The 27,007-nt window shown below is 57.2% G+C and overlaps 1 protein-coding gene across 4 annotated transcripts; it reads right to left on the reverse strand.

Moving 5' to 3' along the window:
- Positions 1 to 523: 523 nt before the first annotated feature.
- On the reverse strand, positions 524 to 27,007 carry BCL7A (BAF chromatin remodeling complex subunit BCL7A). Of its 4 annotated transcripts, none has more exons than XR_011646487.1 (7): positions 26,328 to 26,619; positions 20,119 to 20,200; positions 16,122 to 16,218; positions 12,034 to 12,192; positions 6,306 to 6,421; positions 2,904 to 3,306; positions 524 to 1,338 (listed from the first exon to the last, which is right to left on the reverse strand). XR_011646487.1 is itself a non-coding variant. In XM_004455992.4 (7 exons), exons 2-7 carry the CDS (start codon positions 26,417 to 26,419, stop codon positions 3,235 to 3,237), a joined length of 618 nt encoding a protein of 205 aa, XP_004456049.1. In that variant the 5' UTR covers positions 26,420 to 26,423; positions 26,842 to 27,007; the 3' UTR covers positions 524 to 3,234. The 4 variants fall into 4 exon arrangements, 2 of the variants coding, with proteins under 2 accessions (XP_004456049.1, XP_004456048.1); XR_009181792.2 differs by having other exon boundaries at positions 6,243 to 6,421; XM_004455992.4 differs by adding an exon at positions 26,842 to 27,007 and having other exon boundaries at positions 524 to 3,306; positions 26,328 to 26,423.

Raw genomic sequence — 27,007 nt, forward strand, 5'->3', positions numbered from 1 at the left:
CCAGTTCCAAGCCCGCGAGGAAGAAGGGAGGGGCGTCAAAGAAAAAGTCAATTCGGGGGAGGGGGCTCTGAGCTGAGAGGGAGAGAAGGGCCCGCGGAGCTGGCAGCCCCTGGGAAGATTCTGGTGCCCGCCTATCACACCTCGCTTAAGACAATCGTGGATGAGGTCGCAAACCGCCTACGGGCCAGCTGACCCCCCAGCGCCCCTGCCTCGGCCTCCCAAAGCCTGGAAGTAGCCAGCGGGTGTCCTCAGCCAGGAACCCAGGCCTGGCTTTCAAACAAGCTCCAGCTGGCTAAGTGACCCAGGCAAGCAGGGGTCAGCCCAAAAGCAGCGTCCAGCAGCTGCTGAAAGATGACAACTATCGTGACGGGAAAGGCAACAGCCACTGCGTGCGGGGGTCAGAGAAAATACACACAAACACAGGAAGTGGCTTCCCTGCTTCCTCCTGGCCAGCCAGGGCCGCGGCCAAGCAGCCGGCGAGGGACTTCACTCTTTCGTGTAATGCTAAAAAACCACTTGGTAGTCATGATTTGATTTTTTTTATTTTCTGAAATGGAACCATTGTACATTGTACAAACCATATCTACTGAGGGAATAAATAAGTGAAAAATTATACTGCTGTACAACACACCAAAAAAAAAAATTGTAAGAGGAAAAAAAAAATTGATAATGGTGAGAAAAGGTCTTTATACCTCTACCAGGTCCTTAGCAATAATGAACATTCCAGACTATTACACTGCTTGAATATGGGCCATTGCCACCCTGCGTGGCTCGGTCGACTGCCTTCCGTGGCGCGGGTGGAAGTGCCAGCACTTTGTGGAATGTGGTAGCCGCAGCTTCCCCAGTGTCAAGGCGTGTGGGGAGTAAGTCTGCCCCGGGAGCCCTTGAGGCCGTGGGGCCTGGTGTCCACAGAAGGCATTCGCTGAGGTCCCCTGCCCCTGGCTCGGCCGGCTGGAAGGTCTTAGATTCTGTGCTGGGGAGTGGGGCAAGGGGTGCAGGGCGGGGCGGGGGAACAGCGGCTCCAAGAGTGGACGCGTCGGGGAAGGAAGCACGTGTGGGTTTTTGCAGTCTAGCCGCTCGGCGTGGAAGGCCTTCTCGGCCGGCGCGGAGCCTGGCATGGCCGCGGCAGGGGCCAGAGGGGCCTGGCCGCTGCCCAGTCTACCTTCAGGCACTTCAGAGAAAAACTAATGGCAGCCTCGGTACCGTGGGCGCCGTCGTCATCCTCAACCGTGTCGCCTTCCCTCGCCCGTCCACAGAGGCCACCGCCAGGTGACCCGCGGTGACGCCTTCTGTGCACGTGTGTGTTGGATTCTCCTTCAGCTGTCTAAGTTGCAACTTCTGGTTTCCCGAAAAGAAAAGGAAATAAATATCCAAATTCAGCTCTCATCAAAATGGAGTTTTGCTGCAAAGAAAAAGAGTTACTCTAGTTCTACAGGATCTGGAGGTAAAGCCGCCTGGAGACGCGTCAAGAGGTAACGCATCGGGGTGGTTTTTTTTCCCCCTCCCCCTGCGTCCAGACGCTGGACACAGTTCTCAACAGAACTGACTGCCTGAGGGGGGAAAATGGATAAGTACAAGGATTTTTTGTTTAAGACCTTTCGGCATTTCGACATTAAGATTTTCAAAGTTTTTTGTTTGTTGTTTTTTCTTTCCCTTATTTCAGGAGACGTTTTGCATGAGGTATTTGAAATTCAGGAACATTTTGATTCTTCTTGAAGTGCAGGAAATAGATAGGCTCCTTTTAAAAAAAAGTAAGAGCCTCACCCTCAGAAACTCTTAGAAAATGGAATACTCTGGCAGACACTTCCCTTGATGGTCAGGAGAAAGCCACATGTTCAAGGTGGTACCTGAATAATGCACCAATTAGCCAAAACGAGAAACAAAAACAAAACCTAGAAAAACCCAAAAAACACAACAAAACCGGCACCCGCCCCCCCCAATAACACACAACCGAGAGGGAGTCAGAACTCCAGTGCAGTAAAGAATGCTTCGGAAAAGGTTTAAGGTCCGAGGAGTCTGTGTGTTCATTAAGAGCAAACCAGGCCTCAGAACCACAGTCAGGCAGGTCACCCACGGGGTCGTCTCCCCGTCGCTGAGAGGAAATCGCCCGCGGGCAGGGGAGCAGCGGGGGCGGCGGTGGGGAGCCTGCTCTCCCCGAGGGTCCCTCGGCGCCTCGTCCCAGGCTTAAGGCCGGTCCCCGAGGCCCGCTCGCGGCGCGTCCTGGCCGCCTCCGGTCTCGGCACTCCGGGGGCCGAGGGAGGCAGAGCGCAGCAGGTCGCCTTGGATTTGAAATCCAAGCGACGTCCTATGAGAGAAAGTTCAGCACCAGCGACTCCTGCGGTGACCTCCCGCCGGCCCCCCGGGCCCTTGGGAGCAGACAGCTTTGCAGTCGGTCACAGGAGCCGTTGCATCTGCAGAGGTCTGGGAGAGAGCGGTGATGGACGTGGGGTGACATGGGGGCGGAGGGGGGGGGGCGCCAGAGAAAGCCTCAGGGCTCTGCGCCAACAGCTGGGCCCCGGAAGGGGGCGCATGCAGAGGGGCCAGCCTGGCCCGAGGTCGGCCCTGGGAGACTGACCCCCCACCCGCCCACCGGGGCTCAGGGGAGGCCGAGGCCCCCACTTCCCCCCATCCCGGAACCAGGCTGCCCTTCTCCTCCCTGTCTGCCCTGCTCGTCTGAAGTCCTGTGGCAGGGAGGGGAGAGATGCTAGGGGGGGCCGTTGCTGCCTGAACAAAACTTGAGAGGGCACTTTGCAAAGGGAGATGCAAAACAACCAGGAAAACATGCCGGAGGTCACCTCAAGAGCACAAGGCACAAAAAAAGAAAGTGGAAGGAAACGGCCAACAGTGGAAAGCCCCGACGAAAAGCGAATTCCTGATCGGTACCACCCTCCCATAGCTTATACCGTTCAATAGAGAAGTGGGGGGAAAGATACAGCAGCAACACAAATGTGATCTTGGCTTCGGAGACAGTGTGCAGACACTCCTGAGCTGTCGACCCCACTTTCCCAGGACGGCAAACTTGAAAGCTCGAGTGTTTCGCTTCACAGCAGAAAGTTCTTCAGTGTCTGAGAAGTTACGCCACTCCAGGTCTTCTTGGATTTGCACTTGGTAAACTTGTCAAGTTAGTAGTTCAGTTCGTGCCCGAGGGGCAAAATTGCTTGGGTCAAGTTGTTCTAGAATGAAACCTGCTGATGTACCATCCATGAACATGGATCCAGAAATTGAATTTAGTGTCTACATCTCTTCGGAGTTTTGTTGAGAAGTCTCCAGTTTCATCTTTTTAGAGGGCGGCACTCCTTCGAAATCCTGAAGGGGGAAAGAAACGAGAAGCACGGTTTAACGGGCTGGAAGGCGTGAGGCTGACACAGGCACAGAAAGGAACAGGGCCGTGGGATTCGAACCCCACCTCGGGCCGGGACCCAGCCCAGCCCCCACGCTGCTCCCGTGGCCTCGGAGTTCCCTTCTCTCCACCCAGCCAGCGGGATCCACTTCCCCAGCTCCAAGGCTGTCTCTCCCCCAGGCCCAGCACAGGGCACATGGCCATCACTGAAGAAATAAAGGCACGGAGGGACATTATTCTGGTGAGAGGGCCTGAGGGCGTCACCAAATTCCCAAGAAAGGTTAAACCCTCTCCCCCTTGACAGCCCATTTGATGGTCTCAGGCACCTCAAAATCAACCCACCGCCAGGCTCGAGTTTTCCCTCCTAACTGGTGAGCACACCCCTGCAAATCTCACCAACTCCATCTTCAGAGTAACCCGGGGCCCCCCACGGCTCTCCGCTGCCCGCTGCCTCCCCGTGGCCGCCCTACAGGTAGGCACCACCGTAGTCAAAGTCTTTGAAGGGTCGTACAGACACCATAAAACCTTCCAGTATTTTCCCACTGACCCGAGAGCCAAACCCAGACGCCAGAGCACAGCCGAGGCCATCCTCTCAGGTCCACACTTTTCCTCGTGGCACGCTCCAGCCACCCGGCCTCCCATTGTCTGAATGTTCACTCCCATCTCCCCCACCCAGAAATCCTGCCCTCCCCACCCGCCTTCCTCATCTTCCAGAGTCCAGCTCCACGGCCCACTTCCTCTCAGCCAAAGGGTTCTGGAAGAACCCCCGACCCTGCTGCCCCCTCTACGTCACACTCCCCGACCCTCGCTGGCACCCCTGCGTGTGCTCGTATGCCAGCTGCCACCGTCGCCCCTGCCCCATCGGAAGCTCCACAAGAGCAGAGGGGGCCGCAGCCGTCCAGGTCACTCTGTATCCAGTACCTGGCATCATGCCTGGTACACAATGGATGCTCAATAAGTGTTCACTAGAGGACACTGGGCCTGCTCATGAGGTCTTAAACTGGGAGAGGCGGATTGGTTTCTTTGGGCTGATCCCGAGAGCAGGAACTGCATGGAGGCAGGAAGCCTGCTTCCTTCTTTTTCTTACCGAAGTGATACAAGTTCGATAAAGATGGCACCCAAGAAACGGGCCTTGGGTGTGCCTTCCAAGGAAGGCTCCTGCTCGTGAGAAGCTCCTTTTGTTCCGCTGAGCACTTGGAGGGGGTTGGGGGTGGCGGAGCCAGAGCTGGGCACATGCAGGGCAGGTGGGGTGTGTGTGTGGCAGGCAGTGGGGGAATGCAGGGGGGTGATAAAGCAGAGGAGGAGGAGACTAGGGACAGGCCCAGCAGTGAGAAGGGCAGAGCCAGGCGAATCTTGGGTGGGCGGGCATTTTTACTTATGATTTTTACAGAAACACCTGACCTTCAACATCTAGTTCTCTGTTTTACTGCAACTCATCCTCCATGTCGCTCACAAACCCTGACGCGCTGGAGGAGACAGTGAGTGCTCACACAACTCTGGGCGTGTGCGTGTGTTTGCGTTAGCACAGAAGACCCCTGCACTTTTCAGACGTCAGCAGTGAACAATAGCCTCTCCCAGGGTGGGGATCCAACTTTCAAGCCAATCTTCCCTGCCATGAGCTCGAGGGGCCAGGAGACACCAGCTGACTTCTCAGTTTTACACACTAACGATGAGCCTTTGATTTTATTTTTAACCAAATAAGTTCCTGCTCTACCTTCTGTTCTGCAACTTGCCTTTTCCATTTTGCACTGCAAATGAGTATTTCTTTATCAGGACCTGGTAGGCTAGCCCACACTCTTTTTAAGAGCTGCCTACTCTTCTATTTTATCCACTATCCAATGTTTATTTAACCAGTCCCCTTCCCACAAACTTAGGTTGTGGTCCATCTTCTACTGCTGCCAACGAATCTTCACTGGACACTGCCCTCATCTTTGAAGAATTCCCATGGAATGAGTACCCAGAAGAGAAGCCGCTGATCGAACAGATGAGGGGTTTATTTATATTTCTGGGAGGTACTGGAGATTGAACCCAGGACTTCATACGTGGGAAGCAGGTGCTCAACCACTGAGCTACATCTGCTCCCGGGGCACAAGGTTTTTAATCGAGAAACATGTCCCTTTTGGGGAAGGCCTGTTGCAAGGCTCACAAGGTGTAGCGCCTCGAAACCCAAGTCCTCGTGGATCCCGCCCTCTCCCTTCTTTCTGATATTACCCGTTGCCAGTTTCTCCGAGGCGCCTGGAAACATTCAAAGGGGAAACGTCTTGGTAGTTGAGAGTTTGCTACCCCTAAGCACTCACCACTCTAGATTAGCATATGGAGTATACAGCCTAACGGCAGCCAAGTGAGTGACACCAGCTCTTTGTGGATCAGGCCTGGGCTAAGGGTTTTACCCACATTCTCATATCTAATCCTAACTCTGGCCCCAAAAGATATTTTCTGTGACCCCACTTTTGCAGCTGGGTAAACTGAGGCTCAGAGATGCTAATTCCCCAGCCACTAGTGACGCAGCTGGGATCTGAACCCAGACTGGACATCGGGAAGTTTGCTCTCAAGCCCAGGCCCCTGCTTCCGCACCGTCCGCTTCACCCCAGATCCTGTCCAACACCCATGACTCAGAAAGGGGCCCACGCCTGGGAAACACCACCACCATTGCAAAATTTCGAAGAATGAGGTGGGATTTGGGTCTCTAGGAAGCAACTTTGGGTCAGGGAGGCCAGGCAGTGCTTTTGTGCTCTTAAGTGAAGAAAAGGACAAAGCTGGGGCCGGGAGAATGAAAGCCTGGCCACCCCTGCAGCCCCAGCGTACGACAAAGAAATGAGCGTTCCATTAAGTCCTGAAGTTCCTGCACCAAACACATGAGACGATAAAACAAAACAAAAAATTAAAACACCTTTCAACGTACCCCCGACAACCCAACGGGCTCCCGGCCGGGCTGGCTGCCCCTCTGAGGCCTCGATCGAGGTACCTGAGAGAGTGACGTCTCTGCGGCCAGACCCGCCTCTCCGGACAACTGTCTTTCTCCTTTCTCTGAACTGTTCGAGTTGTCCATCGAAGACTGTGAGTTCTGCTCATCAGAAGCGTCTGAGGGAAAACAAAGACGACAGAACGTCATATGGGCCAGATGGGCCCCTGCCACTGGGGAGTTTGTGGCCGGTGGTCTTTCAGGACCATAGTGGGGTGGAGGGCCTGGAATCTTCTCGTTTACGTGTTAAGCACCAGGCCCCACCCTGGCCCCGGGGGCTTCCAGTTCACCCACTACCTGCCAGCACCTGCCAAGCACCTTGAGAAACGGGGGAGCCGCAGCCTCCTGCGCCACGTGCACACAGCGCCCCCTAGTGGGCCCAGTCGTGGCTGTCGGATTCCTCGCCCGTTTCTTTGCCTTTTCTTTAAGGAACCTACATTCTCCCTGGGGACCTGTCAGAGGCAGTCGGCCCTTTACAAACATTTCTCTTAACAATAAGTATTTTCTGATTATATTAGAGTAATAACTGGTCATTGCAGTAAACAGAAAATACAGAAAAATCAATTTAAAATCACCTAACATCTCACACCACAGATACTACTGCACTAACGTTTTAGAGGATTTATTTCCAACTCTCTGGATTTTACCTCCTACATGTGTATCCTTCTCCCCTTTTCCCAAATGGGGATCGTACAATATTTTGGAAGAAACTGTCTTTAAAAATTCTCTAAATACAAGAGCAGATAAGCTGGCTGCTTCATGTTCTGTCAAGCAATCACTTTGCCAACAAATCCTTTATTGCCGCTCACTTCTCCACTTGGTCTTCTTTAGGAGGGAGGGGCAGGAGGCTCGGTGGTGGGGGTCTTGGAGGGTAAAGCTGCAGCACTCAAGAGGCAGCAGCAGAGCCCCAGCCCTGCCCCTACCCATGCCCGGGGCCCCAGCGGCACGTGATGCTGCTTCTGCTTCCGTTTTTTAAAGCCTACCACATACTACTAAAGAACACCGAAGCAACCGAGACTGCCCTTTTGGGGCTTCTGAGGCAGAAACATAACGAAGGGCAAAATTCAAACCCAGGCCTGTGCTGACAGAAGGGCAGGGTAAGGGGTCGAGTTAGCGGGTCTCCAGGGCCCAGGATGGAAGGAAGGGGAGCGGAGGGCGGGGGCAGGGAGGAGCTGCAAGACGCTCGCGCCGGGACTGGCTTCCCAGCCAAGAGAAGCAATTCCTCTCTTAACTGCCCTCACCCACAGCAGGTGAAGTCCACGACCACCCAGGACCTCAGAACGCAACCTCATTTGGCAACGCGGTCTTTGCAGATACAATCGGTTAAGAGGAGGACTGAGATGTCACCGTACTGGCTTGGGATGGGCCATAACCCCAATAAGAGTGTCCCTATAAAAGGGAGAAGAGGGCACATGGCCAGCAAGGCAGGAGGCCTGGGAAGATGAGGCAGGTCGGGATCACACAGCTGCAGCCAAAGAACACCAGGATGAGAACACAGAAGAAGAAAAAGCAAATTTACACAAACAGGAAAGACCCCCCTCCCTCCAGCGCCTTCTGGGGATGCGTGGCCCTGGTGACACCTCGGCTTTCGACTTCTGGCTCTGGACCCACGAGAAAATCCATTTTAAGCCACCCAGTGCGTGGTGGTTATACGGCAGCCCTGGGAGACCAATGCCCCCACACCGGCACCCACTGTTCTGCCGCGGGAGGCCCACCGCGGTCCAGGGCTGGGCCAGGCTGGGCTTCCCTGTCGCCACGGGGAGGGTCCCAGGTCCACTCTCTGCCTGCGGCAAAGGGCTGCCATGCTCGCCAGGCCTGGGGGGAGGAAAGAGCATGGGATTTGGAGAACGGCTGTGGGTCTGCTGTCACTTGCGTCCTGGGCGATACCTCCCAAAGGCTGTGAGTGTTCAATGGGATGACGTGAAAAGCACCAAATAGCACAACCACCCCAGGGTAGGAGGAACCAAAAGCACTATGTGGGGCACAGCCCCGAACTCCCCATAAGCCTGAGCTCTTGTTGCTTTTAATTTTACCTTTAAAATCCATGTCAGGGTTATATTCTAGCTTATAATGTACAGGTTAGCTTTAAAATAACCGTTTAAAATTTTAACTGTACAAAACACTTGTCACCTCCGTGGCTTATCTGTCTCTTCTCTGTCCTGCAGAGCGGGCTCTGCCAAGTGGGAAGCAGTGGCACGTGGGGTGCAGTCGTGAAAGCGGCTCCTCACCCAGAGATTCCTGCCGGGGCCCCGCTGGCCCGAGCCTGCGGTGGGAACTGGCCCTGGAGGCGGCAGAGCATTCCAGGGCTCAGTGGAGCGGCCAGTCTCGGCGTTGCTGGTGTTGGAACGCACCCAGGGCAAGTTATTTTCCAGGGGCCTAAATTTAGTCCAGGGAGCTCGGACACTATGTCATTCCCTGAGCTCACTCAGCAGTAAACAAGTTCAAGGCAAGGTCAACGACTGGCGGCGGCCGGCCCTGCCCTGGGCAGGCGGCAGGCACCTGAGAAGGTAGGTGACTCTGCCCCCCCTGGACCTGGAAGGCTGGTGGGGGTGGAGCAGCTACAGCAGATTAAACCCGAACAATTCCTGCGGCTGAGCCTTCCCTGGCCTTTAGGGCAAAGGGCGCCAAGATCCCCAACAGGGGAGGGACAGGCCCCGGCCGGGAGGCAGCCAGCAAAGGCAGCCCACCCGGGTCTCGCAGCCTCTGCCCTGGGGGCCCCGGAACCACAGCCTGGCGCGGCAGGGCTCCTGGCCCCCCGCCTGCCTCACGCAGGCCTTCTGGCAGCCGGCCAGGGAGGCGACAGGCCGGCCCGCCTCCCCCGGGGCCTGTGCAGGCACCACACACTCCAGCGTCCCTTTGGGGGCCAGGGAGGCGCCGCTAACGCATCAAGTGGACCGCTGAATTTGGACGCAGGCAAGCGCGGCAGAGGAAACCTCAAGAACATTCTCCTCTTCTTCAAAGAAGCATGCACGCCCCCACTTGCCTCTAGAAGACACAGCCTTCTCTACCCTTGACAGAAAAACAGGTTCGAGATAGCTTGCTTTTCCTATTGTAAAAGATTTAGGGGAGCGGATGTAGCGCCAGCGGTTAAGCACCTGCTTCTCACATAGGTCTGGGTTTGATACCCGGAACCTCCTAAAACCAAAAATAAATGAAAAAACCAACTCAGGGGAGCCAACGCAGCTCAGTGGTTGAACGTCGGCTTTCCACACATGAGGTCCTGGGTTCAACTCCAGCCCTGATACCTCAAGAAAATAATAATTAAAAAATAAAACAAATAAAAGGAAAATTAACTGTGATTATGTAACTGGCAACTGCCCTTTGGCCTCCGAGTCAGGGAGACAATAGGGAATGGTGAGAAGTATAGTACTGGGGAAGGGGCACAGCCACTTAGTGTGCCCCATGGGAAAGCAGGCCCAGCACTGCCAGCTCTTCTGGTTTCTCAAGAGAAGCTGGAGGGAAATAGATCTGGCTCAACTGACAGAGCATCCGCCTACCACATGGGAGGTCCAGGGTTCAAACCCAGGGCCTCCTGACCCGTGTGGTGAGCTGGCCCACGCGCAGCGCTGATGTGCCCCACACTCAAGGAGTGCGCCCCGTAGAGCCGCCCCGCATGAAGAAAAAAGCGCAGCCTGCCCAGGAATGGCACCACACACACGGAGAGCCGATGCAGCAAGATGACACAACAAAAAGAGACACAGATTCCCGGAGCCACTGACAAGAATACAAGCAGACACAGAATAACACACAGCGAATGGACACAGAGAGCAGACAATGGGGGCAGGGGAGAGAAATAAATAAAAAATAAATCTTTAAAAAAAAGAGAGAAGCTGGAGATCTATCTTAAGTGAACCTGCTCAAAATTTAAATTGTGACATCAAATTTTTACGAACCACGGGTGGGCTGATGGCCTGATGGCGCACATGCCGTGGCTGAATCCAGTTGGGCCGTGGCTTCTGTGGACCCTAATCCTTGGTCTTCGTGTCCATCTTCCCTGCTGTCTACAAGTCTGGAGGGTGGGACGGGGATCAAGTGTGCAGAAGCGGATGGGATGGAATGCAGCCCAGGTCAGTCCTGGGAACCCCGATTTCAGGCCGGGCTGTGGGGGGTGCACTGGCACCAAACCTGTATCCCCAGCTGGACCGCCACCCCAACGCTAGCCTCTCCATGCCTCGGGGCTCTCCTGGCGCCGCCGTCACTGAGGGTGGCAAGGCCGTCCCTCTGGGGGACTCCTGTTATCAGGAGCCCATCCTGCCCCCGCACGTTCAGTCCTTCAGTAAATACCCTTCCCTCTGCCTTCAAGATACACCTCGATGTCAGACCGTCGGGAATCACTGTTCACTTCCTTACGTTCGACTGTGGTGTTTGGGGTTACGTAAGAGAATACCCTTCATTTTAGAGAAGGCATGCTGAGGGGTTTAGGGGTTAAGGGGGCAAAACATTTTTTTGGGGGGGAGGTACCAGGGATCGAACCCAGGACCTCGTAAATGGGAAGCTGGCACTCGACCACTGAGCTACATCCCGAAAAAGAATTGGGTTTTCTCATTCGTTTTTAGGGGGTACTGGGTATCGAACCTGGGACCTTGTATATGGAAAGCAGGCATCCAACCACTTAAGGTACATCTGGTCCCCTACCATGTCTTTTTTTTTTCTTTTTTAAAGATTTATTTTTATTTATTTCTCTCCCCCTGCCCCCCATTGTCTGCTCTCTGTGTCCATTCGCTGTGTGTTCTTCTGTGACTGCTTCTATCCTCATCAGTGGCACCGGGAATCTGTGTTTCTTTTTGTTGTGTCATCTTGCTGTGTCAGCTCTCCATGTGTGCAGCGCCATTCCTGGGCAGGCTGCACTTTATTTTGCGCTGGGCGGCTCTCCTTACAGGGTGCACTCCTTGCACGTGGGGCTCCCCTACGCAGGCGACACCCCTGCGTGGCACGGCACTCCTTGCGCGCATCAGCACTGCACATGGGCCAGGTCCACGCAGGTCAAGGAGGCCTGGGGTTTGAACCGTGGACCTCCCATGTGGTAGGCGGATGCCCTAACCACTGGGCCAAGTCCGCTTCCCCGCCCATGTCTTAAAGTTACCTTCAAAGTGTTCCAGAAAAAATTACTGACAGATGGGACAAAAAATATATGAACTGTTGGACCCAAATAAACTTTTCTGTATATTTGGCATTTCATTTAAAAAGACCTGAAGACCTCAAAACATACACACGCATCCCTCCACAATCAGAACCTCTCCTCTGTCCCCACCCCGTCCAGCCAGCATCTTCTCAACTGGACAACTGCAGTAGCCCCTGCCGCCACCCCTGCCTGTCTCCCTGGACCCCCATCATCTGTTCTTAACCAGAGCACCCAAAGTACCCCTGAAACCCCCAGGGGTCCCCATCTCCCTCACCTTCCCTGACATCTTACTCCAAGTCCCTCCCTCCCTCTTCTCCAACCACTGTGGGAACGCTCCTGCCCCAGGGCCTTTGCACTGTCCGCCTCCTGCCTGCAACACTCCTCCCAGCCAGCCGCATAGCTTGCTCTCCCGCCTGATGTGAGCCTCATTAGCTCCAGTGGCACCTTCTCAGGGAGGCCTTCCCTGACCACGTTATGTAAAAGCAACCCCTGCCCACACCCTGGTCAGATCTCCCCTTCCCCGTTCCTCCCCCCAGCCAGTGTGGGAGCTCCAGATGTCCTCTTTCTTCTTCTGTCACAGTCCCAGCCCCAGCCCTGAGGGGCACCTACCTTCGGCCCCAGGATGCTCCTTCCCGTCGCCCTGGGCCTCATCTGCCTTGGCCTCCACGTGCGTGGCTGAGCTGGGGTCGGGGGCGGGGCTGGAGTTGCTGCTGTTCTCCTGCTTGATGGGGGAGGCGTCTGCGATGGAGCTCTGGTTGCTGTTGTCATCTGTGTCGGCAGAGCAGAGGCACAGGGTGAACCAGCCAGCTGTCGGCAGCGGGGTCCCTTCACCTCGGCTGCTGGAGCCCCACAGGGCGCCTCCCGGGATGGGCCCGACACCGCACACCAGGGCCGCCTCGCACGTCCCGCCAGGCAGAGGGTCCAGGGAGCTGGGCCCGGCCTCCCCCACCCGTGAGCTCGCCGAGGGGCGCAGCGCGGCCGTCCGAGAGGCCCCGGGTTTGGAGGCAGGCGGCCAGAGGCGGCCCCTGGGGGCCACGCAGCTGGCCACGCAGTGCAGGAAGCCTCTGGCCAAGGGCCTTGCACCTGTACCCCAAGCCTCAAGCCCGCCTCCCACGTGAGAAGATGAGGGGAAGAACGCAGACACCCCACCAGCAAGCGGACAAGCTGCGCGGTGGCACGTTCCGCAGCACACCTGGCCCAGTCTCTTCAGAGCCAGTGTCCTGACAACAGGGGGGCGGGGAGCAGAGGGACGGAAGAGGAGTCACTTCTACAGGTGAACCCCGGGCCTCATCGACATGCCAACTGAGGAATTTGAGGACAGACTGGATTTTACGGGACATTGAGGAGTTAAGTGTTAAGTCTGTTGGAGTGATAACGGTACCACGAGTACACAGAAAATGTCGTTTTCTAGCGAGGCCTCCTGAAGCACGTTGGGGCAGAGTAACATACCGGGATGTGTGGAAGTTTACTTCAAAGTACTTTAGCACAGGTTGTATACCTTTGTCAGAACCCCCTGAACTTTACATACAAGAGCAGTGCCTTTTACTATTTCTATGAACCCTAACATTTAAAACAGATGAAGCAAATATGGCACGTTAATTAAAACCTAGTTAGTGGGTGCTTGGGGGTTTATGATACAATTCTCTCTACTATTTTCCACGTTTGAGGTTTTTCATAGTTAAAAAGAGCAAACTGTGCAGGGCGCAAGGGTACGTGGGATCTCTTCGTTCTGCCCAAAACGAAGTCTGGCTCTAAAAATGAAGTCTATTGATTTTCTTTTAAAATATGGGAATGAGAGTAAGAGAAACGGGGGAGTATAGGGGGAAGCATGCTACCTGGGCAGAGGCCTCAGCGGTGGGGCTAGCTGTGGGGCCGGTGGTGGCTCGCTGCAGCGCGATGGCCGGGCATTCCGCGGCTTGGCCCCGGCCTCCTTCCTGGTGCAGGGTCCCTTTAAGCTGCAGCTGCCCAAGCGGCGATTTCAAAAATAACACCACAATCTAACGCTGCCTTTCTGGGTCAAGCTGCCCCTGGGACCAAAGCCAGTTTAGTACGATGGAGAGTGAGCGAGCGAGACGCCAGTGCGTCCTGGGCCCCTGCCACGGGCCAGGTACGGGGAAGCGCATCAGAGCTCCTCAGCTAATCCTCAGCCAACCACTGGGTGGGTGCTGTGGCCATGTTCACCTCATCCAGGGGGAAACCGAGGCTCAGAGAGGTCGAGCCACTTGCACAGGCTGACCCATCCGCCCTACTCTGGACCCCGAATCCTTCCTCTACCCCAACTGCCAAAGCAGCCTCATGCAGGCACGACCGGGTAAAGCAGGTGCGTGTGTGAGACACCCAGCAGAGGGAGAGAGGCTGCCGCTGGCCCCACCACGAGGTCCGTTACGTAACACGTGCCAAGCCCCCGAGTTCACTGTCCAAGCCGAGCCTAAACCAAGGGAGTGTGGTGCTCGTGCCTGGGCCAACCTCGGATGGCCCTGGGAGACTGAAGGGCCCCTCCCTCCACCTCCTCCAGCACCCACTCCCCTGCCCGAAGCCCTCCAGGATGGCCCTGCCAGGCACACGGCTTCCATGCACGACATCCCCGTGCCCGGTGGGCAAGCTTTTGGCTGTGCACGCACCAAAATGGAGATGGGCAGCGATGAGCCTGGCTTCTGCGTGCCGGCCCGTTTTTTTGGGGGGAGTTAGTCTGGATCGGCTGTGACAGACCCGGATTCTGCATCCGAAGGCCCTCCCTGCCAGCCCTGCCGGTTATTAACTTCCCAACCCAAGGCAAGGCACTTCACCTCTCTGAGCCTTGGTCTGCACATCTGTAAAACCGGGCTCATTTTTGAGATTGCGATCACGCACGGGATGCACTTTGCACAACGAACAGCACGTTGTGACAGCGCCGTAGGTGTCAGCTACTGACCCGCCAGGTCCTTTCTACGTATTCTCTTACCTGATCCTCACACGGACCTTATTAAGTGGGTGTTCCCACCCCCGGCCTGCAGATTTAAAAGCGTAAGTAAAACCAGGCTAGAGGTTCACCAGGCGGGGAGCACACAGCCAGGGCAAGATTCCACCCCAGGCGGGCCTGACGCCAACACCTGTGATCTTGACCCTGCTCTAAAGGTCTGCGCTTGCAACTCGGATCAAGTCCAAGTCCTGAGCCCGCACTGGGGCCGCCTCACCCCCCAGGTAGGAGTCGGGGTGCTCATGGAGGCCACCGGAAACATTTCTGAAAACGGAACGAATCCTGACCGTGACGTTAGGACCATGGGGGGCTTTCCCGACACAGCTACCTATAGCGGAACTCCAGCGGGGGCTTTCGTTTCTGAGAGGAGGCACCGGGGCTTGAACCCAGGACCTCGTACACGCAAAGCGGGGGTTCAACCACCGAGCTACACCCACTCCCCTCCTATGTGTTTTCCTGAAGCCGGTTTGGCAATAAGCAACACTCCCTGTCCGTGAAGCCCCGTTTCTCAGACTAGGCAACTGGGGCAAATGGGGACGTTTACCATCTTGTTTCTCTGGAACCAGACAGACCTGGTCTGGAAACTCAAGCAAGCCAATATTCCTTTTTTATTTACTTATCTGGTGTCACCTCGTACAAAGGTTTGGGATGGTTAAAGAAACAAAGAGATTGAAATTGGGTCAATAGATGGAAAAAAGGGCAAGGACGTGAACTCTCTCTCTCTTTTTTTTTTTTCCGTTACTGGGGCCAGGGATTGAACCCGGGACCTCGAAGGTGGGAAGCAGGGACGCAGCCACTGAGCTACATCCAATCCCCGTAGTGAACTTACACCGCGGGACAGGCAGGTGCCAAAAACGAGATGCCACCCAGGCCCTCGCTAAGCAAACAGCTGCTGCCCCGAGGACATGCCTGCCCAGGGCAGCCAGGGCTGAGTTCTCAAAGGATAACGAGACACAGATTTTCCGGTTTACAAACATTAGAGAGTAACTCAATTTTTAGAAGACTTTAGGCTTGACGCTATGAGGTTAGAAGTCAGAGGGCAGATTTCCTTGAAGGGGTGGGGACAGCACCGAAGGGACAAAAGGGGGCATTCTGGGGACTGGCAATACTGTCTTGAGCTGGGTGCTGGTCTCATGGGTGTGCTGTTTGTGACAGTTTCATAGAGGTACAGGCCTATGATCTGTGCCTTTCCTCTCCAAGATAAGAAAATAAATCAACAGCAGCAACTTCAAAATAACTGCAGAATGGCTGATGCGTGACCCTGGCCTAGATTTTTATCTGGGCAACGCCGTTTATGACTTCTGAAATGAAAGCAGAGGAAGTTAGGCAGTTGATGTGGAAAGCAAACCCCAGGGATCAACACGGAGTCAGAAAATGAGTTTGGAGCTTCCCAGCAGCCAAAGGAAAATGGGAAATGGAAAGTACAGTCACTTACACAATATGCAAAGGCTAGGAGTGAAAGAGATAAACATATCCCTCAACAAAACCTCCCGGGCGCTCAGGCCTGACAGCAGTGGCCCCTGGTGGGAAGAGTGTCTTATTTCACACCCCTGGCTGGACATGGACTACTTCCTTGGCCGGCTGCACCAGGAAGAGAAATTCTCTCTCTGCCGAGCCTTCTCCTTGGCACAGAGGCCCTCTGGTCCTGCCTGGCCGTCCTGCCCTTTGCCTGGAACGTGGACAAACCTGCTAGGAGAACAAAAGCACAAGGGAGTGCTTTGCTGCGGCCGCAAGAGCTCACCGTGCACGTCCATCATTCCCGGGGAGGAGCTGTTCTCCGGCGTGGTCACCTCGGAGCCGCATTTCTCGTCTTTGCCCTTTTTCTTGTTCTTATTTTTCTGGAAGGGAAAATGGAGCAGAAACCAAGTCACCAAACAGGGCGTGTGCACCCATGTGAGCGGGACCCCGAGGGCAGGAGGCGTATTTTATTCTGTGGATTCCCCTTGGACCCCCAAGTCTCTGGAGGGCCTGCTTTGGGCCTGTCCCATTAGGGACCCCGCTCCGGGCCTCGCCTGCTTTGGCGTCAAACAGCCCCGTGGGGAGGTCTCTGGCCCAGCTCGAGTGCCTTGGGAAATACACCTGCCTTCACTGGCAGGGCGGTCACCAGCCAGCACCCAAATCCACCGGCTGGAGGGGGGACCCCTGGGAAGGCCGCCTGGCTGCCCAGCAGCCTGGAGCAGGTAAGAACGGGTACCAGGTGAGCGATGGGGAACATGTCTCACATTTTCACTAGCATCAGGCTCCCTCGGCCGTGACTCTGGATGTGTGGATGGCTGAGCCCCCAACTGGAAGACTAGCTAAGGGGGGACGTTCCAGGGAGGGGAAACAGGGGCTCTTGGCTTAAAGCATGTGGTTTCGCTTTTTATAATAGGAATCGAATCGTATTGGAAACCACTTAGCTGTGTCGTGTCCACTGGCCCAATTAGATGAATTACGGCACAGCATTCAACACAATGCCATGCAACAATTACAGAGAATAAGGCATCTCTGTGTACTACTGTGGAAAGAGCTGCAGAAACATTAGCACTATTTCTAGCTCCAAGGTGAATAAAGAAAGGTATGGAACACGTGACTAGAATGCCACCATCACTGGTAAAGGAAAGGATGCGCCCCTGCCCGCTGCACTCCACTGCGACGCTGGTGGCTGCGGGGTGGGGGAGGGAAGAAAGGCAGATTTATAAGAAGTCATACTGTCAAAAACCTTACTTTTGAGGGAGAGGCAAATCCACAGAGATAGAAAGTAGATTAGCAGTTACCAGGGCTGGGGCAGGGGCATGGAGAGTGACTGTCCCTGGGCACAAGTTTCTTTTTTGGGTGACAAAAACATTCTGACAGTGATGGCTGCACAACATTGTGAATTATACTAAGTGCCACTGAATTGTACACTTTGAAGAGGGTGGATTTAATGGTGTGTGAATTACTTTTTTTTTAATTAGAAGTTGTAGGTTTATGGAAAAATCATGTAGAAAATAGACTTCCCATATACACCCCGTTAACACCTTGCATTAGTGCGGTACCTTTGTTTACATTAAGGAAAGATTATTTGGTACTATTAACTATACCCTGGGAAGCAGATCTGGCTCAACGGATAGAGCTTGTGCCTACCACATGGGAGGTCCAGGGTTCAAACCCAGGGCCCTGCTGAACCGTGTGGTGAGCTGGCCCACGTGCAGTGCTGATGTGTGCAAGGAATGCCGTGCCGCGTAGGGCAGCCCCACGCGCAAGGAATGCGCCCTGTAAGGAGAGCCGCCCTGCGGGATAAAAGCGCAGCCTGCCCAGGAGTGGCGCTGCACACATGGAGAGCTGATGCAGCAAGATGGTGCAACAAAAAGAGACATAGATTCCCAGTGCCGCTGACAAGACTGTAAGCAGACACAGAAGAACACACAGTGAATGGACACAGAGAGCAGAAAACAGAGGGAAGGGGTGAAGGGGAGAGAAATAAAAATTAAAAAAATAAAGTAAAATTTAAAAAATAAAATAAAAAAGAACTATACCCAGTTTAGAGTTCACTAAACACTTTCAGATAATTCAGTGCTGCACTACAGTTTTAGTCCATTCTATCTTATTGAATTTTCTAGTGTTACAAGGTTCTTCCTTTGCCAAAACCATACCTGAGGATTAAAATTCTTTTTGCAATAACAGATATACATTTCCCATTTTAATCACTTTGAAGTATACAATTCAGTGGCATTAATCATATTCAAAGTTGTGCTACCATGCAACAATCCATTACCAAAGCTTTCCATCACCCCAGAAAATCTTTAAAATGTCTGAATTTAAAAAATTAAGCATCCCTGAACTTTGCAATGTTTTACCTATTTGAAAGAATAAAATCCTTAAGAGAGTTCTGAAAAAATAGTGTAACCATGTATTAATTGGGAGTTCAAAAAAATAAAAAGCTATCTTTCCAAAACGCAAATTCCTGGCTGCAGCAACTACAGATTCTTGTTCAGCATTCTGGGGTGGGTCCGGGGGAATCAGCGTTTTATCAAGATTCCCAGGGGAGGGGACACTCAGCCAGGCCTGGGGCCATTCAGAACTGGGACCATCACACCAGAGGGAAAGGGGAGGAGAAAGGGGCTCCGCGAGGAGGAGGGAATTAGCGTTTCTGAGCACTGCCTGCACAGCCCGCACTGTGCTAAGAATTCTCTGCATGATGTATCACTGCCTTTGCTCTGTCGCAGAAACCTCAGGAGCTGTGTATTACTGCTCCGTTAGCCAACAGAGGAAACGAAGGCCCTGTAAGGTGGGGTGACCAGGGCACCATCACCCGCTAACCCGGGAGCACCTGCCCGACTCCAAGCCCAGTGCCCGTGGCCGAGCCTGGCGCGGCCCTGGCGACAGCCCATAGATGATGTGTTCTCCTTGATCACATTCCATTTGGCACTTCCCTGCTGTCTGTTTCATGCAATTCTATAATTATCTTTCCCCAACGAGATTATGAATTCCTTGAGAGCGGGGACCACGTCTTCTCAAATGCAACCAGCATTTATACAACACCTAATGATGTGCAAAGCAGAGATGGGCAAGAGCCAGGAGCTGCCTTTGAGGAGCGTGGCCGTGCGCCGCTCGCCCTCCAGAACGGCCGGCACCAAACGCCGCCACGGCCTGCATCTCGTTGGGCCCTTTGGGGGAAGCAGCCATGGTGGCCCTGTAAGCCAAGTCCAGAACCAGAAAGGGCCAGGGCCCCCGGGGCTCAGCGCGGACCCGACCCACCCACCAAGGGGCGAGCATCTAATCAGATGCCTCGAGAGGTGGAGGGAGCCTTAACCCCTGTGTTTAGGGGGCAGTCTGGCCACACCCCCCGCCCCCCTTAGCTTGGATGGCCTTCGTGGAGGACAGCCCTGCATTTGGGGGAGCCGAGAAGGCACTCCAGGCGGAAGGAACAGCGCAGGCAAAGGTCCGTAAGTGGGACTGTTCTGGTTTTGACTGGAAATGTGAGTAGGTGACCTGGGGACTTTGGGGATACCGGGCCTGGGCGCCCCGAAGTTGAAAACCTGGCTGCGGTGTGGGACAGCTGCTCCGAGCACAACCGCTGGAGCTCCCTCTAGTGGTCGGAGTGGGGATGGCTTCACACCGCCCTTCCTGGAGCCCCCCACCTGCCCTGACACCCAACTAGAGCCTCCCCCTGCCGCAGGCCATCCTCCGCCTCCAGTCCCCCGGACCACCAGGAGGCTCTCCCAGGGGCAGAAAGAGCATGCGCTCTGAGGTCAAACCGCCCAAGCACATGCTCAGCTCCGACTCTAGCTGTGTGACCCAGGAAGCTGCTTCACCTCTCTGAGCCGGATTCCTCGTTTGTGCAGAGAGGATAAAAAGACAGATGGACTGGGTGTGAGCAATCAGTGAGCACACAGCGTACAGCACTGAGCACAGCGCCTGCGGCCATGGCGAAGTGCTTACTGCGTTGGGGCCAGCACCCCCACACCACGGTCCCCCGGGCCCTAGGGAGGAGGCACGGCTCTGCGGCATGTGTTCTTGTGGACAAACCGTGGGGCTCTCAGCCAGGAGATGGCGACTTGAGGGACACCGCCCACTGCTTCCCCACGGGCCAAACTCCAGGGCTGGAGAAAGGGGGTGCGGCAGGCCAGCACCCCTCCAGCCCTTAGCCAGGCGCGTCTGCTTCCAGCTGGCCTTAGCCCCGGGGTCCTGCGGGGACAGGGGTGCCCTGCCCCCCAGCCGTGGCCGGCGGAAGCACAAACGGACCACCCGGCCCCGGGAACGCCCCACATACTCACATCGTCGACTTTTGGCTCCGTCACGGGGACCCACTTGTAGATTCGCAAGGATGTGTCTCCCACAGTCACCCACTTCTTCTCCCTGAGGGGTGGGGGGACAAGGAAGAGCCCATTACCAGGAACTGCTGGAGCAGGGCAGGGGGTCACCTGTTAGGTGGGCGGTTGCTGGGCCAGTGGTCAAGAGGGTAGGCTCCAAGCCACGTGTACACGGACTTGGCTCTGCCCTCCCGAGCAGTTCCCCTTGGACGGGCCGCCTCACCACTGAGCCTCAGTTTCCCCATGTGCTAACCCACAGTCCAGCCGCCCCCTGCCCTGGACCACGCTGAGGAATACACGAGACAACACATGACAGAGGCCTCCTTGGGGCCCGGTCGGCAGGCGGCGCTTGCGGGGGGGGGGGGGGGGCTTGTTCGACCCCTTGTGTGCAGCCCCCCAGTGCCAGGACCATGGAGCCCGCCCCCCGGGCCAGCTGTGCCCCCGGGGCGGCCGAGAGGGCTCCAGACCTGTGGGGTGGAGGGCCTCCCCAAGGAGCCTGGGGGCTTGGCCCGCCCTCCAGGTCGCACCAGGAGAGGACAAGAGTGAGTAACTGCCTGGGCTCCCGAGGCAGGCGCCATCTGAGGCGTTGTGGCCCAGATGCTCAGTGGCCTCGGTCCCCCTCAAGGTGGCCCCCCAGGGCTAGACCCTGGCGAGCCCGGAAGGGAAGCGCAGTGCAGCCCTGTGGGCCCTGCCCCCACCTGTCCCACCCCCCCGGTTCTGTCCACCAGGCCGGCATGTGTCCCCCTGGCACAGGGATGGCTGCTTCTGTCTGCACAGCTGCCCCCAGGGGACGGAGCCCAGGTTCTCCCAGCTGCAGGAGGCAGGTTTATGGGCGAGAAGGAAAAGGAGGTGACCAGTGTTCATTAAGAACAGTTACTACCCCCCCACACCTGGTCCAAGCCATCGCCATTCTCCAGATTATTGCTACAGCCGCCAGGCCTCCTCCTTGACCCCCAGTGCCCCGTCACTTCCTCTCCCCATGCTCCAGTGGCTGTGTTTCGCTCAGAGTGAGAGCCAGAGCCCTACAGAGGAGAAGACGGAGGGTCAGAGAGGTGAAGGAGGCCTCACCCGACCAAGTGGCAGGGCTGGGATTCGAACCAAGGCCACACTGTTAACACAGGGCCCAGCCATCTCAGGAGAAGTAAACTGTCAGCAGGTCCTGCTGATTCAAGAGACCCCAAATGGGATGTTGGGCAGACCCACAGCTATAGGTGGCATACCCGCCAGGAGCCCTCAGCAGTTCCACCAGAACTGCAATTTGGCATCAGCACCTCCGCCAGCCTCCTCATCCAGAGTCGTCCTTGGCTCTGACTCCTGTGGCTGTGTCCTCACGTGCCGGGGTGACGCATCGCAGCCCACCCGGCCCCCTCACCACAGAGGGTTCTGGGTGCTCGTGCACACTCAAAACCAGCTAACCCAAACCACCGACACCTCCACCCCAAAACTCACCGCTTGCCCTGCTGCAAGCAGCTGGGGCTTGGCTTTTTAATTCTGCTTGGGACCACTTCCAGTGCCTTCTACGTGGCAAGTGCCATACACACTGTCTCTCTGGTCTTTACATAACCTCGCGTGGCAGAAAACGTCACCTTCTCCATTTGACAGATAAAGACACTAAGGCACAGGCAAGTGAAGTAATCCTCCGCAGAGCCAGGGTTCAAACCTTTGATGCCACCTTGCTTTTTGAAGTGGCCTCTTCCACCCCCGCCCCCTTCCCCAGGCTTTCACCACCTCCCTTCAAATAGTCTGGAGGGGTCCACGAGGGACAAGGACGGTCCGAGGAACAGCCTCCACGACAGGGAAAGCAGCAGGAGAGCCGCCACATTCCGAGGCTCTGAGTATTCACAAGCCCTTCTTGGAGATTCCCAACAGGCCCACGAGAGAGGGATCACTGCCACTCCATCTTATAGGTGGGGAAACGGGGTGGGGGGACAGAGAGGTTTGTGGTCACACAGCTAGCAAGTGGCAGAACCAGGATTTAGACACAGGAGGTCTTACCCCAGAGCTCCTTCTCTGCCATCCTGAGTCCGGTGAAAACTAAGAATCTCCTTCAAACACAGTGATTAGAGCCGGACAAAGAAGCACAAATCGCTAGGACGCATGCAATGGCCAAAGCCACTCACTATGTATAAGCCCTCAGCTGGCTCCTGCCGGAGGCCCCAATAAGTCAACAAACCCAAGGTTTAATTGTATAGAGAGGTAAGAAGTAAATTGACTTGCAGTACACAAGACACCTCTGAGGGCAGAAAGTGGGCTGGAGATCTGGGTCCTGCAGGCCACAGGCGAGCCTAGATGAAGGTTTTCGGCTGAAATAGCTTCCCAGAGCACGTTCAGGCCACAGCCGGCGGGTGGACACCCGCACCAGTTCTCAAGCCTCCCTTTGCCCCAGGGGACAACCCGTGCTGTGTCTCTAGGTGTGAACACTGACTTAAAAACACTACAAGCCTGACCTTTGTATGCCTGGCCAGAAGCCCCCAGGGCAGGAAGGTCCCCACAGAGCTCAGGTGTGAGTCACTGGGAAAGCTCCAGGGAGGACTGAGGGACTTCACAGGTAAGGCAAGGGAGCTCAGCACAAACCCACATCTGCCACAGCCTCGGGCAAGGCTACAAGGCTCCGTGGGTCAGCTGAGGTTTCCCACAACCACCCCGAACTCATCACTCCAGAGCACATGCCACCCCGCATGGGGCATCAAGGTACATCCACTACCCTGCAGCCAAGGTGGCAATCGAGCGGCCAAAAGTCCCCTTTTATTTGGTCTGCACGGTACTTTCAGAGATTTGAATTGATTGCCAAGCTTAAAAATAAGTCAACTCCACATAAAAATCCAGACTCCTGGCTACTCTCGAGAACTCCACCATCTGGTCACGGGGAGCCACGTGCCCCGAGGAGCAGCTCCTGTCTTCACACCCCCAGCCTGGCCGTGAGGCTGCCCCTGAGCGAGCCTCGAGCCCTTCCGCCTTGGTGGTCTCTGGCAGCCAGACTCTGGTCTCTCTCCCCCCTCAGACTTGGGCTCCTGAGACAAACGGACTACAGGGTCCAGCTGTAGGAACACAGCCCCCGAAGCTCCTTCCCAGCACAGCCTCCTGTATTTACTGGAAGCACCCACCCCAGGTTCCGAGGGATAAGGCCAATCTCCAGCGCCCTGCGGGGTTTAGGTCCAAAGGCTAACCAGGGAGACCATCATGGCGTCACCCATCCCCCAAGGGAACCCTGGTGACTCCCTCAGAGAGAGCTCTAGAGCCGTTGGGCCTGAGGCCTGGCAGGCGGGTGCCTCTGATGAAGCCCCAGGTGCTCGGGCACAAGCCTCCCTCCCATGAGGGAGCAGGTGGGACTCTCCAGAGACAGGCCTCTCGGTCCTCACAGTGGCCACTGAGGGAACCTTCGGGCCCAGCGCCTAGGGGTCCCGGGCCAGCGCCGTCTCTTGGGCTCAAGCTTCTGCTTCCTGTCTAAAGACTCCTCTCTCCTCTTTTCCACCCATGGAGCCTCCTAACCCTCGCCCAGTTTCCCACCATTTTGTTTTTCCTTCTGCCATCTTCTGGTTGCCTCGTAGTCCACCAGCCTGCCTCGCTGAGGTACGAGGCAGAGAGGAACGAAGAAAAAGCCAGAGAAAGAGCCAGCAGCTACAGACGGGGAGGCCAAGGCTGCAGGCTTTTTCCTGAGGAGGAAGTAAGTGCAGGGGTCACTGGGCTGAGAAGAAACCCTACCCCAGACTCACAGACCAAATATGCCAGACACCTTGATTCTCCCTCACATAAGACACAAAATGCTCAGTTAAAGCCCAATTTCAGGTGAACAAATAACGTTTAGTGTACGTATGCCCCAAATATCACACGGACATACACTAAAAATTATTCATGGTTTATCTAAAACTCAGATTTAACTGGACATCCCGCCTCGACATCTGCTAACTGGCAAACCCAAGCCCCAGCCAGCAGTGAATCGCATGGTTGAGGGCCCCGTGGTTAATAAACAACCCGAAGCTTCGGCAGCTGACTGGAGACCCGCTCCAAAGGCACAGAAGGGGGGACACGGCTTCTCAGGAGCTGGACAAACCCAGGCAATAGGCCAGGAGGGGGCCCAACCAAAGTCAGCAGAGCGGGTTCCCAGAGTCCACCTCGTGCGAACACTGAACGGGTGCTACTACACGTGGCGGGATAGGTGCTTTTGGAGACAACTTTCTTCAGTTCTCCACAACCCCACGGGAGAGCAAAGTAGCCCAGGGACCCCTTGACAGCAGTTTGAGACACACGGTTTGTCCAAGGTCACATTAAGGAAACGGACCAGGAGCCCAAAGCCTGAGCTCTCAGAGGATAGGACAGATTTCCCCCAGCGCAAGGGGGAGGACAGGAGGCGCCCTGGGCTGGCCTGGCCCCCGGGGCCGGGCAGATCAAAGGCCTCTGGGGCCCACCAGAGACACCCCCACCTCTCCTCTCCATCTGCCCTCTCCGCAGAGCAGCTGGCGGGCACAGGCCGTCAGCCAGGAGGCCGCTGCGCCTCCACGAGAAGGAGGCAGCTTGCCCCAGGCCCCTTCCTACACCCACAAGTGACAGAAGGGCCTCGGCCGGTTTTTTGTTTTTTTTTTTTGCACAGGGGCTGAGGCAAGGGGACAACTACCGCCTTCCCATCGGGACTCCCACAGGAGAGGGGGCGGCTGGGCTTGTTCCCCTCTGTGTGTTTCGGCCTGCAGCTGTTTCTGCCATTTTTAAATGGCTCCACTGGGGCACCACGGGGGGCCCCTGCACGCCAGGGGAGCTCCAGAGGCGCGGTCCACTTGCATCTCAACTTTGAAAAGCCTCCCCTTCTCCCGGTTCTGAAAATTCTTTGTCCCGCTGGAGCCAAACCCAGGCCACGGCCAGGCACCCTGCCCTCCCCAGGCAGCCCTTCCACAGGAGGCCGCCAGCACGTGCACTTTATTGATCTTCCCCTCGCCTTCTTTTTTGTCGGCTCGCGACACCACGGGGACCGGAGCCTCGCCCCTGGGGATTTGGAGAGACCGAGGCTGCCCCAGCAGCTACACCCCCAAACATAAACACACCCTGCCACTGGGGCCTGCCCAGTTCCAGGGCTTTAAATAGAGGATCGGGACGAGCCCGCGGGCGCTGACACTCGGGGACAGCGTCGCAGCTGTTCCTCCCCCTCCTGGGCCCCGGTGAAGCCGTGGGAAAAAAAAAAAAAGTTGAAACCCGGGAGCCCGGAGTTTTCCAACAAGTCGGACCGAGCAGGGGCCGCAGCCTCGGGCCCCGGGGCCGTCTCCAGGTCCCACCCGGGCAAGGCCGGGGCGGCGTCCACATCCCGGGGATCCCGAGGCCGGGCCGGGGCGAACCTGAGCCTGGAAGCCACGTCCACCCGACCCCGAGGAGCCCCGGGGCCCCCGCGCCGAGAACAAAACCAGCGGCTCCCTCCGCAAAACCACCGCGGGCTTCTGTCTGGGGAGAGGCAAGACGCGGCCCAGGACCAGTTTCTGACTAAAAAAATCCCCGCCGGGCCCGCGCCGGGCAGGGCCGGGGGGCAGGCGGGGGCCCTCCCCGCGGCCGCCCCGCCGCGCCGCCCCCCGCGCTCGCCCCCGGCTTGCTCCCTCGCCCGGAGCCCTCGCTCCAGGCAGCCCAAAGCGCTAAATTTAAACGGCTCGCGCTCTGCAAACTCCGCAGACTCGAGGGCGCCGGGCCCCGGCGGCGGGCGGGCGGCAGGACGCGGCAGGCCCGGGGGGCCCGGGGGGCGGCGGGGGGCCGGGCGGCGGCGCCCGGGGCCCGCTCGGCGCCTGCACAATGGAGCCGGCGCTCGGCGCTCGCCGGCGTCTCGGCCCCGGCGCGCGGGAAGCCGCTTTCATGTGACTTGCACAAAACGAAATGGCTTCTGGGGCCGGCCCCGGGGCCCCCCTCCCGGGAGCCGAGCGCCGCGGCGGGGGAACGGCCGGCCAGCCCCGCGCGTCCCCCGCCGCCCGCGGGCCACCGGCGCCGCGCCAGGTGGGCGACCGGCGCGAGCGCACCTGGGCAGCGGCCGCGGCCCCCGCCCGGCGCAGGTGACCCGGCGGCGCCCGCCCTGCACCTCGGGGCGCCGCGGCCGGGGGCGGGGGGGGGCGCGGGCGGGAGCGGCGCCTCGGGGCGCGCCGGCGGCGGGGCGCGGGTCGGGGGCGGCGGGCGGCGGCGGCCCCGCGCGCCGCGGCGCCCCCGCTTACCATTTGCGCACTTTCTCGATAGCCGCCATGACCCTCTTGATATCATCTTTGGCGCGGCTCCTGGTCTCGGCTCGAACCGACCTGCCCGACATGGTGCTGGCGGGGAGAGAGAGGCTGGGGGAGCGCGCCCGGCGGCCCTGCTCGCGCTCCGCCGCGGCCACACTCTCGCTCGCTCACTCACACAGACACTCACACACTCGCGCGCGCACACACACACACACACACTCTCACACACACACACACACACACACACACAAAGCCTGGGCCGCCGCGCGCCCGGGGCCCAGTGCGCAAGCGCCGGGCGGCAGCTGCACCGAGCAGGGGGAGCCGCGCCGCCGTGGGCGCCAGCAGGGCGGCCTCCGGGCAGCGCCCCCCGGCTCGGGCCGCGCGCCCTGACCCTCTGCCCCCAGCCCGAGCAGGCGCCCGGGATCCCACCCCCCACCCCGCTGCCCGACCGGGGGAGGCGGCCCCTGGCTCCCGCTAGGGCCCGTGGAAGAGGCGGGGGGAGGCTTACTCGGAGGCTTCGGGGGCCCGGGGGTCCCCCCGGGACGGCAGGGTGGCGGGGCATCGGGGCGGGGAGGGCGCGCGCTCCTCGGGAGCCGGCTCGGCGGCCTGGCCCCTGCCCGGCGTTGGCTGCAGTAATGCAAGTTTCCTGTGGCGCTCTGGACTTCTCCAGAGTT

This window comes from Dasypus novemcinctus, chromosome 19 (genome assembly GCF_030445035.2).
Source record: "Dasypus novemcinctus isolate mDasNov1 chromosome 19, mDasNov1.1.hap2, whole genome shotgun sequence".
Lineage (NCBI taxonomy): Eukaryota > Metazoa > Chordata > Mammalia > Cingulata > Dasypodidae > Dasypus > Dasypus novemcinctus.